The sequence below is a fragment of the Pseudovirgaria hyperparasitica genome, assembly GCF_010093815.1.
Source record: "Pseudovirgaria hyperparasitica strain CBS 121739 unplaced genomic scaffold EJ05scaffold_13, whole genome shotgun sequence".
NCBI lineage: Eukaryota > Fungi > Ascomycota > Dothideomycetes > Acrospermales > Acrospermaceae > Pseudovirgaria > Pseudovirgaria hyperparasitica.
In genome coordinates, this window is record NW_022985561.1 from 972,535 (window position 1) to 986,395 (window position 13,861).

Here is a 13,861-nt window from a genome sequence, read left to right on the forward strand (position 1 = left end):
GAGCTAGATGACACGTTGAGGTTTCTGCTCGTTATCGGAGCACGCTCCTCACATCCATCAGGTCAATTAATGCGCAGTATAAGGGATAGCATACGTGTTAGAGCAATCATAGATACCGTACATGGAAATAATGCTTAAGATAACGAAGAGTGTCGACATCACCTATAATCATAAGGTGTATTCGTTGGCCCTTGATTTACTATATTGCTTTTGATTGTCTTACTAGAATGCTATCTATATCGCCTTAAGTCTACTATCAGGTTTTCCTCACTCTTATAGTAATGTCTAATTTCGTTCCCGATTCGAACATTATTCCATGTTTTCCCCCTTCGTTCCACATTGCTACTGCAATTCTTAGGCGCCATTGTAATGTCCAATGTGCAATGACATGAAACAGCCAAAAAGGCCTAGCACTTAGCTCTGCGCGTCAACACTGCACCACGATATATTATCATTATAATATTCGTTATCTATCAACTAGAGAACAATCAAGAACAATCCTTCCCGCAAGATTCTCAAAAACTCTGACCGCATCTCCTACCATGACAAGACTTCACGACCTCTCCGGCCCCTGCCCCTTATCCACATTCGACGGCAACGGCGGACTCGTCGGCACATCTACGCTACCATCCATTTCATGCACCCTCGTCGGAGCCTCCTTGTGATCTTCCACCTGCACCGAATACCTAAACCCCAAGAGTTAGCCACGCCACAAACCACAATTCGCAAACGCATCACATATCAGGCATATCGCACGTACCTATCCCCGCCATTCCCCACGTTCTCCACAAACATCCCGCTCTGGAACGTATCCCGATACACCGGCTGCGGACTCTCCATCTCGCCACCAAACACCGCCTGTTGCGGAGTCTTCGGATACTGCGGCAGCGGTGGCGACATCGTATGCATACTTCTCTGTGCGTCCAGCGGCGCATACATCGGACCCCCACCATGCTGATACATATCCGTTGTCGCGAAACCCGGCGACGGCATCCCGTCGTACGGTGCTGGCGCGGCACCACCAGCACCACCACCGCCATAATGAGACATCGGGGGTGCTGCAGCTGTGTCGCCGCGCTTATGCGCGAACCTGTAGCCCTTGGAGCGGCCCATGTAGAAGAAGAGGGCGGCGGCGAGAAGCAGAACTGCGACGGCGCCGATGACGATGCCGGCGATGGCACCGCCGCTGAGGCCGTGTGAGTGGTTGGTAGTGCCGCCGTTGGTGCTACCTGTGGGTGCGTTCGTGGGCGCGTCGGTCAGGGAGGCGAGGGTGGACGAGGCCTCGGCGGGGAAGGGCTCGCCGGGCTGCATGACGAACTGGGCTTCGCCGGCGAGTTGCTTCTGGCGCTGGAGGGATACGGAGGAGTTTGGGTTTATGACGCCGACCATGGTCCATTTGTCGCAGGAGTCGGGGGCGGAGCAGTAGAAGAAGATTGGTTGGGTGTCGTTTATGAGGATGGACCATTTTGGAGGCTGGATGCTTTCGTTAGTGTTTTTGGTATAGTGGTCGAGATTGTGAATCAGTTGTTCCTGGAGGGAGAAAGGGGGTGGGTGTTGAGGAATGGGAACATACGTCTTCTAAGATAACATCCACCTCTTTGAATCCGGAGAAGAATCCGACTTTGCTGCGTCCGGTCATTTCGTATGGAATACATGGATACTCGTACTCGGCGCGAACGACGGAGTGATTTGTGGGCCCGAAGCGGAATTCGACGGTATCGCCGGCGGAGACTTGAACGACATCTGGTTTGAACGAGTGGTCGCCGTTTCCGACGCTAACAGTTGAGGTGATTGGAGTCCGCGATGAGCTTGCTCCGGATCTGGTGAGAGAGGGAGCAGATGTTATCGACGGCGTAGATCTCTGGGAGTAGGTTGGGTGAGTGAGGAGAAGTGTGGTCAGGGCGATGAACGTTGAGCGTATGAAGCGGACCATGTTGCACCGATCTGTATATCAATACTGGTGCCGAAGATGTTTCATGCACCACGTTATCGAATGAAACAAGTGAAGGTACTGAGCCAGTCCCCCTAGAAGCAAAAGAATTGGAATCATTAATGCGGGATAAGGGTGCATCAAATACCAGCGACGCCCCCTACTAAGCCCCAAAAACAACAGACTTGGAATAATCAATGCGGGAGAACAAGGGCCCCAACCAATTTCCACGCCCACAGCCCATTCCAACATCCCACCTCGCCGTATTTCACACCGGCATCTGACCCAGGGCCTGTTGTCGAGTCCAGTTCGTCTAATCGCCGGCTATTATGATCCCTACCTTGGGAAGTCGACCCTTGCGTCCAGCTGTATCTGGGGGGCGAAGTGCGTGTTTAGCAACATTGTGATTTGATGAATGATTAGTACTGGGCGCACAGACAGCGATGCTGGGTGCACGGCTGAGGTCAGAGCAAAGAATAGGTTTTCTAGCGTAGATGTGATCTCGTAATGCTGACTGACAGCAAGAATGATACACTTGAGATGTGGGTGGAGTGGTGATGTCGTGTGACGATGCTGGAACGAGATAGTTCCATTCCGCTATTGCACGATAATAGCTGCAAACGTTGTCTGCCCTGGGATGTTGACTTCTCTACCCATTCGCCAGTATGCTCTCTTAAGCTAGACAGACTGTATAAGAGAGATGGCTGAGCCAGGATCAAAGAAGTGCAATCTCAATCCACGCCTCAAAATGATTGCCAAGACGGTACAATCATAATCCGATTGGTCAGATTGATTATGTTAGATTGAATAAAGTGGAGTATACACCTAAGTATAGCCGGGGGCCTTACTGTATATTCAGGTATCATTTCGGCCTCAGCCCTTTATATTGAAGCCTAAGGCTAGACTTTTAGCCTTAGGCAGAAATGATACCTGAACATACCCTAAAGTAAGGCGCCAGCTATGCTTAGGTGTATACCCCACTATATATATTCTACCATAATCAATCTTGATCCCTTGGCATAGATTTTAACCTCAATCTGTACTTTTAGGGTGACTAATCATACAATCCATCCTAACCTGGGACCTTGGATGGTATCCAATTGTATATGCTCACGTCTGAGCATGAATATGCGAGAAGTCATCCGTGCTTTTCGTTGCCGAAAGTAAGAATTGCTCAGGATACACGTGACGGGGACAAAATGTCCTCACACAATGGCCATTTCTGCTTTGAGACGTGAGTTACGCCGAGGTCCAGTAACGTGAGCTGTTAGTAAGCAACCTGAGCTGTGGCTGTGTGAGAAATCACTACTACTAGCGGGTCGCATTGTACTGTGGTGCAGGGTCTAATGGTCTAATCATGCTCAGCGGAAGAAGAAACACCGGGGTGTGGTTCCGTCAAGCGCCTCTCTGCTGCCTGAACTGCGACGTGAGCGGCGCATGATGCTCAACGAGCACGGTATAGACAGCTAGTGGCAGAGGGCCTTTAGAGCTTGATCTGATGGTGGAACGACTGCGTCTTCTGCGTAAGCTGAATGGATACAAGACTCCTGGTACCACTGTGATGATGGCTCATTGTTTGGCACTAAAACAGGGTTACTCATCCGTACCAGCACGTCCAGGCGCTCGATGAGACTGAAGACTGCATTCGCGTGGCATAGTCACTACCTGGATCATGCGAGCACGCTGTGATGTCGGCGGCCACCTCTTTCGTATCGCCTTTAACTGGTCGGATGGTCAGGTGCTGGAGTTTGATTAGCCTGGTTGAGGGGCAATTCTCTTTGTTGGAGCACAGGCGATATCCTAGGAGGTTCTGTCGCCGATGCGAGAGTAAGATGATGAGGGAGAACAAGATAATCAGGGAGGGCGGAGTAGTCTGAAGAACGGAAGTCTGGCACCCAATCGTAGCACATTGACAACCCCGGGAATGCCAGATAAGGAGATCATAAGTGTTGATAACCATATATGCATGGGATGGTCTTCGCGACCCGCTTCTCGATCAACGACGCTTCTCCAACGCATCTCATCTCTCCTGTATCGCCCAAAAGCTCTTCACACTTTCCCGTATACCCTCACATCCTCTTCTCTGTACACACTCTCTTGCCCGCACGCGCATATCCTCTCATCCCTCATTTCGACATGACCCTCCTCATCGAATACGAAACTCCCGTCGACTACGATCCTTCTCTCAGGCGCACCCAACGGTCCTTGAAGCCACATCGCCCGAAGCTCACATTAGCTTCAGACTCGTGGCAAAGCCCGACAATTATGACAGATTATCCGCATTCCAAATATCCGAATTTTTCAAACAGCATGACCCTACCACAAAGGACGGATTTGTAATCGCGTGGCCGCCGATATTTTGCAGAGTCCCGTCTCTCCTACTTCAATCCAAGGCGCCACAAGCTATACCGTAGCAGCCGACTCTGAGCAGGTACTCAAGGTGATCCAGTTCCGGTTCCCGAAGCTGAATATCGAACTAGTGGAACACGCAAGACAGTCTTATAAAGATTTCGTACCTGATTACGAGTACGAAGGCATGTTCGGAAATGTCCACATGTATAGGTGGAATCTCGTCCCTGGACCTGCTTTCTGTCGAGTTCGGCATCAGTCCGCCCTTGTTAGCTACTCGCTGATCAGAAAAATAGATTTTCTGCTTCAGCATGGATCAACAAACCAGCACTTAAACAACCTTCTGGCCTATTTGAAGACTACCCTCGCGTGCTAGATCAGATTTCTGATGCAGAGGAATTAGATCGTGCAGGAAAGCGTGGCCGTCGATCAAGGATGATAATGCTCTGCGATGAGCTCCTCCCGTGTCATCTCCCCGCGGTCTACGCATGCTATGCGCGAATTTGTCTTGGCTAGTTCTGCGTCGTACTGCTCTAACTGCAATGTCTTTCTCTCCACGAACGCCCGTATCTCGTTCGGGTCTAATGCCGACTCGAGTTGCTTCCACTTGTCGGTACCCACATGCTCTTTTAGCTTGGTAAAAGGGAAACTGTTAGTATCGTTGAAACCGCACGAAAGGAGCATGTGGAACCACATGGCCCCTGAGTCCTCTGACCACTTGACAAGCTTAGAGACTTCATTGCTTTCGTGGCCCGACCGCTTTGCCTCTTCTTCTTGCAGGACACGTTTGTAGATGTCCAGGTATCTGAAGTATCGAGCGGCTATGTCGGGTGCCTGGTCACTATCGTGATCCCATTCTGGATTGATAGGTCGATCCTGAAGAAGCCACCACGGCGCCGATGCAAATAGCTGGGCTGAGCCAATATACGACCATTCAAGATCAATGACGCCAACGACCGTAAGATCGTCATCGTTTTTGACGATCAAGTTAGCTGGGCCAAGATCATCGCAAATGAGTTTGAATGGACCACGATCGTACTTCTCATGTACGTAATCAGCTACCAAGGTTCTCATGATTTTGAACGAGGCGTACTGTCTTTTGGCGTCGTATGGCCCAGCAATAGAATTAGGCTGTTGCATAAGCTGCTCCCAGTCTTGCCTAGTAATGTATTCAAAGTACTCCGCTGTCGTCGAGAATCCTTGGTCTCGATCGCCTAGAGATTTCCTACTTAGTCCTCAATTCATAGACACAAAATTGGTGGTAGGGTGAGACTAGGAATTGGGACGTTTTGCACCGTACCAAAGGTATTAACGCCTCCAGTTTGAATGATGTCGTGCACCTTCCATGTTAAGGGGCGTGTCGAGGTAGAGAAGCCTGTCTTCGGCGTCGGAAGGCTGCCGATCCGGTCAAAGTCCAGCTCGAAGAGTTGAAGCTGGAAATTGGCTAATTGCCTGAACAAGAACTCAACGTCGTCATCGCTGATGTCCTCTCGCATCAGTCTTGTGTCAATGGTGGAACTGGGATCTTTGAGAAGGTGGTTGACGCCTTTGCCATTAATAAAATCCATGAGGATGAATGCTCCTAGGCCAAGGGGGTTGTTGGCAGCGAGACCCCAAGCGTGGATTTCTGGGACAGGTATACTGGTCCGTTCGCGAATAAGAGTTAACACTTCCACCTCCATAGCAATCTTTTCATCAGCGTATCCTTCACAGATTGCCCCGACGCGGGGAAAACGCAGTAGCCAGGTGGTATTTCCAATGAAGGTGAACCTCTGGCATACGTTGTATGCGCCGTGCAGAAAGCCGCCATCGAGTTGGCATGGCAATCGGTCGGGATGAAGGGACGAGACCCATTGGCACATGCGGCCGTCGACGCGAGCTGCATTTACCATGTCCACCCAAGCATTCTCCTCCAGTTTGTGGATTAGCTCGATGCGCTTGTCATAGTCCATAGTGGTGGAGAAAGGGCTTGTATCTGAGCTAAGTGTGCTGCGGTGTTCTTTGTGTATTGTCGTAAAAGCGGACGTCGTCCGGAAAACAAATGATGTGCACTGTGGCCTTAGGCTCCCAAATGCCCTAGCCTGCTCATTCGACTCTAAAACATCTAACACATGCTCCGAATCACTTTGCTACGGCCAAATATGAGTATACTGTCAATCGTAGTACGCTATCACGACGTTACCGCGGCCCATCTGGGTCGCACGCTCGAGATTTCATTATAATTAGATAGATTTCTCGTGAACTCTTGCATCCTGCTTACGGCGCCTGGGCTTCTTCGCAGCGGCTTCAAGGGTTTTATTTGCGTCGTCTGCCGCCTTTCTAAGCCGTAGAGCGACGCTGACGAGGCCCTGGTGGAGGAGGCGGCGGCTCTGTCGTATGGTCGTTACCGAAAGTCGCATTTCTAGGCTTTTTGGACGACTGCGTGCGTTTCTGAGGCATGCTAAGCGAGGTGAAACACCAGGGTAATATTGACGATAGGCAGAAAGAGCTATGAAGGAGGCTTCAAGTGGTACAGAGGGCAGAAAGAAGGTATGTGGTCGATAATGCACAAAAATGTCCTTCTCATACTAATTTACTATGTGAGCGACATGCCGAAGCATCGCCGAGGGCCAAGTAACTCCAAACCAACGGATGCAGGTGGAACCAGTATTTCCAGAAAAACCCATAGTACCGTAAGACAGCCTTGTCAAAGCCCGACGAAGTTCCTAAGCGCTGCACCTTGACAGCACCCTAGGGCGTTTCACACAGGTCCTACTTCCCTGTCAACTTCATCAACTCTGTGCCTGCGAGAGATCTTGATCCTCATTTGTGAACTATGCTGGAACCGCATGTTGACGTAAGTGCTTCATCTCTGCTGACCACGGGAATTACTGAGAATCGTAGCCGGCTGCTCGAGAATCCTCGACTGCGTTCCCGCTGGATGGTCTTACCTTTGATATCTCTTCGATGCCGGAGGAGGACCTTGTAGCATACGGAAACGTCGCTCCTGTTCTTTATTCGCTTGCGAGCATGAAAGTCGTGCGACTGTCCAAATCTCTAGTCATGAAGTTTGGGAACACTGTTCTAGCCTCAGAAGGCGAGACGATGAAATATGTCGCAATGAAATTTCCCAAATTCATGTTACCACGAGTTCACCGATGTTTCAACATCCAGGAAACCATCTCATATTTCGGTGTCCAAGGCTATATAGTCATGGACTATATAGATGGGCCTTCTCTCGACACATGTTAGGATGAATTAAGTCCGGGTACTCGCGAAAGCGTGATCAAACAGGTTGCGGTAATGATTAATCAATTACAATCTATACGCTGCGATCGTCCCGGCGGTATTAGCGGTGAGAAATCCCGTGGTATGTGGTTTAGTGACTATGGCGCAGGGCCATTCCGATCGAAAGAAGTTTTCCAGGATTGGATCGCCTGGAAACTTAAGATGAGCAAGCGCTACCAGCATGCCTTACCGGAAACTCTAGCCCTAGAGTGTTCTACCTTTGTCCTCGTGCATGGAGATATTAGCCCTCGCAATCTAGTCCTAGGCAATAATAACCAGATCTGGATGATCGATTGGGGTTATGCTGGATTTTATCCTCCAATATTCGAAGCCGCCACTATTAAACATCAACTACAATTTCAATCATTCTCGCAATTACTTTTACCCCATATCTATAACCATCCTGAGGAGCTAGCGCAGCTTGAGGCCTGTAGCTATGGCATCCACCGAGTCCCCTTTTCGCTCCCACCAGAGATGGAAAAGGATAGCGAGGTGGATCTCTCGGCAGCATGACGACCAATTCAATGTAGGAACATTTATCAGACAACAGCGTCAAGATGGCGGGTGGCAAAGGGAGGTTACTTGTGAACTCTGGAGGTAGACCATTATTGTCAAAAATTTTCGATCCTAAATCAATCCGATTGCAACAGCTGTCTAAGTCAAATGACCTTTACCGATCGAGTGAAACTTTTATTCCGAAACGCCTTCAATGTATAATTTAGAAGCTGCCATGCGACTGTTTGGTGGTCTTGCGAAATATCCCGAAACCTTACATGGGAGGTGGCGGTGGAGGTGCACCGCCAGCCGCTGATGTTGATACGCTTTTGGCCGCACTTCCTCCTATGCCCTGACTACTCAGCATGTTCGAGACTGCCAAGGTGGAAATTGCTGAAAACGCAAATGCTAGCCATTGTACCACTTGCAAAGCTGTACCTGGCAGTAAATTGAGCTGATTTGTTTGTAACATCGTCATGAAATACTGTAACGTGTCAAATACTTGAGTGGTCGACAGAGAGGGTCATTCGCTTGTAGCGTGTTGTACGTTGAAGTTTCGGAGTACGACTCTTTAGGTTGACTTTGAGAAAGGCGAGAGATATGAGACCAGACTTAGCAACAATCAATCAACTCAAAACTGGACCTCTTCCGTAACTTGATTGAAGGGATTCAATCACGCTTCCTTGATTATTTGATTGATTGACCAAATTGGAGCTCGCATTGAATTGGATTAAAATTTAATTGAAACTTTTGGCCTTGGCGGAGGTTTTATAGCCAAAATCGTCCAGAATTGCGATTGCGGACGTGATATATACGTTTTTGAGCTTCAAGTCGACAGAATCCGAGTAGAAAGCCAAAAGTATACTTTATCGTAAGCTCGCTAAGCCCATAGACCTCAGCACTCTGTCGAAAAAGGCCGGAGAGGGCTAGAATCGTGATATCGAGCTCCAAGTCCTCTATCGCAATCGGCGAATGAGGTTCTAGTGGTTCTGTAACGTTTGCCCAGTCGTCCACGTAACCTGCGCGCTCCCAGCTCTTAAGATCCTGTAAGCAGCCAATCAAATGTGGGCTCATCCCACTTCTTCGTGGTGTCACCATATCGCCAGCTTAACTAAAGACTCTCTCGTCGTCGCAAGTTGAAGCTGGAATCCCCAGGATATCTATCGCAAACTTGTGTAGTTTTGGGGACTTCGCCTTGTGCGCAATCCACCACATGATGGGGTTATCAACTTTTTCACAGTCTATGCGACGATAGAGAGCCAGCTCATCCTCCTCTTGCTTCTTGAGTGACCGCGCCATCACCTCATCCATGTATTCATTGTATTTCGATCGCTGGAGTGCGAGTGTCGGAGGATCTAAGGGTTTCGGCTTCGCTAGGACTGGAGGTGGGGTGGTAGAGTTTTATAGGTTAACCAGAGGGCTTGTAGCTTGAGTTCAAGCTCAACAATAGTCTCTGGTGGGTAGTGTATTGTGAGGCCTTCGTCAGTATCGATAAAGAAGGCTTTTCATGTAGGATGTAAGATTAGAAGGGTTAGAGGAAATATATTTAAAGAGTAGTCTACTCTTATATTAAGGTTAATCCCTAATAAGTAGAAATTAGATTATATAGTTTACTTATATAGTAGATTTACTTAGTATAGCTAATTTAATCTATATAGATATAGAAAGAAGAGTATCCTATGTTATTATATTATAGGGATCCTAGATAGACTAGAGTAATCTATCTAGGTCTATTATAGTATCTATACCAATGATAATTAAGTTTAAGATAGTTATAAGTATATTAAGCTAAAGTTAAGCTAAGTAAGAGTTTACTAAGTTAACGTAGCTGTATTAATAACCCGGATTGGGACGTGGGTGCGGGCACTTTGTCCCCGGTAATAGCCACGACGGATGCTAGTGCGCCCTGCAAGCGTGGACGCCGCATTGATCTGATGAGGGCGTTGCGAACCTGGACCCGGTCCGCCACTTTGTCGTGCCGTGGATGATTGGATTGCTTTATTAACGCGGGCAATACTGTGTCGGTACTCATTCCTTCTGGCTTTTTGCATTTTATGTATAATCTGCCATACCGTGACTCTCGCCCCTTGGAGTGATCGTTTTGATTTGTTTATAGTGCTGCGCGCATCAAAGACATAGAACGAAATACGCTAATCAGAGCCTTAGATTCATCAAGACGCCCCAATCCATGTCTGAATGTGTATAGTGTGAGTTTCTACTTTTCTGTGTAGCCATACGGCTCCATTAATCGCCAGCTGCTTGCGCTTCGGAGTCTCACCGAACCACATGAACGACTGCTCATGCGAAGCACTGCTACATTATCTGACGAAAATATGCTTTCATATCTATTACTACCATTTCTAACACTAGTAATATCGCACACCTTGGTGCAGACACATATCTCTGCGCGGCCTCACGGCCACCTTCCAACCGATCAGAGTAACCACCGTAATAAATGAGAGGCAATTGAGAGGCGAAATGTTGTATTGGTAAGTGACACATGGACAAGCAGAAACGTAGAGGTGATAACTTACTCTCGCACTAATTATTCTCTCTCAAGAATGCCTGCCAAAGAACATAATTATTGTGCACTGTGATATAGGATGCACAGATAGAGATAGCACAGCACAGCACAGCACAGCACACGACTGTGCTATAATTGGTGTCCGGCAAAGATGAATTTTTTTCGCCGTTGGACCGAACGAAAATTGATACCATTATCTATAGTGCATGGACAATTCTCAACTTTAAGGGCGAACATCTGTTAGTCAGAGACACACGCTCATGAATGTAGAGCCAAATCCCAAAAGGATGTATCGATCCGGAGCACTATTTGAGACCCCTAAAGTGATCTTTATGTTCGAGAGTTCCTCGAACAAAAGTGATGAACTCTAGTCATGAATGTGACATTCGCCGTGAAATAGAGGACAGAACTGCGATCTCAGACCCGGATACTTGCCACATGATCAGCTAGTGATGAGAATCGCTTTTTTCGAATAAGAAACCAGATAAGCATGGAGCCTTGGATGAGAGGCGGCGGGAAGTGAACGCAACAAGAACAATGAACAATATACTATGGCAATTCTTTGCCCAATCGCATCGTTTCCCTCCCGTGGTTCATCATTCAAATTATAGGAGGGTATCTTGGATGCCAAAACAGCTCACACGTCCGAGTGGATGGAGACATGGGTTTACCCGCCCCTGCTCAAAGATATATCTTGATCACAGGATTGTGCGGTAGAATGACGTGTCGTTTGCTTTATTTGCCGCGAATCTTGTGAGTTCTTTCTTCTTCCTCTTCTTGCTTCTAACTTTTGGTATCGTGAGAGCGACCACGGATGCCGTAAAGTGTAGCAGGCCGGTGATGTGCACACTTTAGAACGTTGAGCAGTTACTGTCTTTAAGATAGTGGAATGGCCGCCTTGTGGGGTCGGATGGACCAAACTACCTACCTAGTCGTCTGGGCCCGGGTTGATTGGCCTAGTTACTTTAGCCATTATCCATCCGGATGGATCAGATTCCATCAACGCCAGGCTCGAATCGGAATCGCGATGCACAGTCATGGTCGGTCTGGTCTTTCGCGATACCCCTCGCAGGATTGCCAATGCTAATGCTGATCTGGACGCCAATGCCAGCACCAATGCCAATACCAATGCTATTAATTTATTGCTCTCGAGAAACAGATGAGAGGGATTAAAGAGGAGCATCGTGCGGCCCTTGCGTGAGCAGTCGCGCGAGAGTCTGTCAGGGTTTTCTAACAACAGCAAGCCAATTGCGTGGTGGGATTCTATCACGAGTCTCGCTGGTGCGGAGAAGACTCTGCCCAACCCTCCAAACTTTGGCCTCGCCTCGCGCTTCTCATGAAACATTGCCTTTGATCGTCGCCTGGAGCACTTACAGAACCCCGGTAGCTGCTGTCGACTTTGACCTTTTCACACATCGATAATCGCTGCTCCGTGTCCGACGCTGCGCCGAACCATGCGTCATTGGTCAAAGCGGTGAGGAGGAAAAAGAAACTCCTACAGTACTTCATTGAGACCATAATGCTGACCTCGTCGTCCCCTTCGCCGACTCTTTCTCCTGGTGCTTCATCACCACAAGCCGCATTCCACAACCGTTATTACCATGCCTCCTATCGCAAACCGTCCACTTCGTCGCCATCTTCCCCACGCGCAAACTCCCCGCGTTACACGCCCCTAAGCGTATCACGACGACAGGCCGCCACCGCCGCACCCGCTCCTATTGTTTCGCATACTCCTGGACTCGCTGTTACAGACGCTCGTTCCCCAAAAAGAGAGACGGTCGATGCTGGCACTCAGTACACTCCTCCAGGACTTCCTCCAACATACCGCCGACAGGCTGAAACAGCGCCCAAGCTGGAGCACGCAACTCAACCCCGCAGCCCGAAGCTGACGAGAAAGAGTTCGGAACTTTCACCGGGGACGCGTCCGAACGAAAGCTCTGCGCAGGAGCCTGTCGTAACGGTGAATTCCCAAGAACAAGAGCTACGCGTTAATCCGCGTCCATCTGCAACGAGGGATGCAGAGCAATTATCCATACCCAGCGCCACTACCACCAAGGACAGCACAGGGGAGGGTGTCACCGAAGAATCTCCTTCAAAAAGAGCCAGGCCCGAAGAACCCCAAAGTAAAACCATGCCGCTCAGTTACGAGCGCTGTGATGTAAAGGACCTTGGTGTACTCATTTCAGATATGCTGCTAGAACTCGTACGACTCAACGACCTCATACCGCTCAAGGATGGGCAGCTCACACGGTTCCACTCCAGGTAATACAACCACCGCAGCATGCACAATGGAACAGGTCTAATATATATCAGAGCGCCACCAGGCATATCGGTCCGCGATTATTTAAATCGCCTAATTGTTCATGCAACACTATCGCCACCCATACTTCTCTCCATGGTGTTCTATGTCGACCGTCTGTGCGCTCTATACCCCGCTTTCACCATCAGCAGTCTTACCGTCCATCGATTTCTGATAACCGCAGCGACCGTGGCCTCGAAAGGCCTCAGCGACAGCTTTTGGACAAATAACGTGTATGCAAGAGTCGGAGGTGTTAGCACGAAAGAATTAGCCCTTCTTGAGGTGGAGTTTTTAAGAAGAGTAGAATGGCGGATAGTGCCTAAGCCCGAAGTTTTGGTCGATTACTACAAGGGACTTGTGGAAAGGGGTAGAGGATATGGGCTAGAAGAAGACCCAGACAAGGATCCTGACAGCTCTGAGGCATCGATATCGTCAACTCCACTATCGACGCAAGACGAAGAGAGACATGCCACCGAGTCGTGAGTTCTACGAGACCAAGTTAATGAAACTTGAATTACGGACACATTATACGATGCGGGATTGAAAAACGGCCAGTCCCATGTGTCTCATTCCTCAGTTTGCTACACAAGTAGTAGGGAGATAGAATGCCATAATGATACGAGACATGCCTTGTCGAAATATAGGAACAGAGAGCAGTGAAGGTCTAGGCCTGGACAATCAAGACTGTATACAGCGCGTCACAGGCTCATATGTCGCGATGAAGCGTTCGGTTGACATCGAGTGTCGATGATGTGGAATGAGGACTATGGCACAAGGCTGGAGCGTAACCTGATAATACCCGAGAGATAAGTGATGTTTGTTAGTGTATGAAGTTCTTCATTTGCTTGCCGTGATTTGCCAATAAAGAATGCAGAGTCTGATGGTAGAATCCATCGTGGAGTTTTGTAGCGTGCCGAGATACGAGATACCGCGAAGCCGTTGCTAAGTCTGCTGCGTTGGTCCAATCGGCAAGTCGCCCCTCACACTACATCTCGAC

General features: G+C 48.9%; 5 protein-coding genes across 5 annotated transcripts; 2 read left to right on the top strand and 3 right to left on the bottom strand.

Moving 5' to 3' along the window:
- Positions 1–553: 553 nt before the first annotated feature.
- Positions 554–2,410, bottom strand: EJ05DRAFT_513122 (uncharacterized protein; the record flags this gene model as incomplete). Its single annotated transcript, XM_033748401.1, has 3 exons — positions 1,574–2,410; positions 761–1,473; positions 554–686 (listed from the first exon to the last, which is right to left on the bottom strand). The coding sequence occupies exons 1-3, from the start codon at positions 1,931–1,933 to the stop codon at positions 554–556; spliced, it is 1,206 nt and encodes a 401-aa protein (XP_033598088.1). The 5' UTR covers positions 1,934–2,410.
- Positions 2,411–4,708: 2,298 nt separating this feature from the next.
- EJ05DRAFT_494050 (uncharacterized protein) lies at positions 4,709–6,231 on the bottom strand (the record flags this gene model as incomplete). The annotated part of the gene is made up of 2 exons (XM_033746161.1): positions 4,709–5,493; positions 5,580–6,231. The coding sequence occupies 2 exons, from the start codon at positions 6,229–6,231 to the stop codon at positions 4,709–4,711; spliced, it is 1,437 nt and encodes a 478-aa protein (XP_033598089.1).
- An 863-nt stretch (positions 6,232–7,094) lies between these two features.
- Positions 7,095–8,059, top strand: EJ05DRAFT_503099 (uncharacterized protein; the record flags this gene model as incomplete). Its single annotated transcript, XM_033747366.1, has 3 exons — positions 7,095–7,115; positions 7,163–7,453; positions 7,511–8,059. The coding sequence occupies 3 exons, from the start codon at positions 7,095–7,097 to the stop codon at positions 8,057–8,059; spliced, it is 861 nt and encodes a 286-aa protein (XP_033598090.1).
- A 256-nt stretch (positions 8,060–8,315) lies between these two features.
- Positions 8,316–9,139, bottom strand: EJ05DRAFT_503100 (uncharacterized protein; the record flags this gene model as incomplete). The annotated part of the gene is made up of 2 exons (XM_033747367.1): positions 8,316–8,525; positions 8,936–9,139. The coding sequence occupies 2 exons, from the start codon at positions 9,137–9,139 to the stop codon at positions 8,316–8,318; spliced, it is 414 nt and encodes a 137-aa protein (XP_033598091.1).
- A 3,557-nt stretch (positions 9,140–12,696) lies between these two features.
- Positions 12,697–13,347, top strand: EJ05DRAFT_442018 (cyclin-domain-containing protein; the record flags this gene model as incomplete). Its single annotated transcript, XM_033742012.1, has 2 exons — positions 12,697–12,827; positions 12,879–13,347. The coding sequence occupies 2 exons, from the start codon at positions 12,697–12,699 to the stop codon at positions 13,345–13,347; spliced, it is 600 nt and encodes a 199-aa protein (XP_033598092.1).
- Positions 13,348–13,861: the final 514 nt, after the last annotated feature.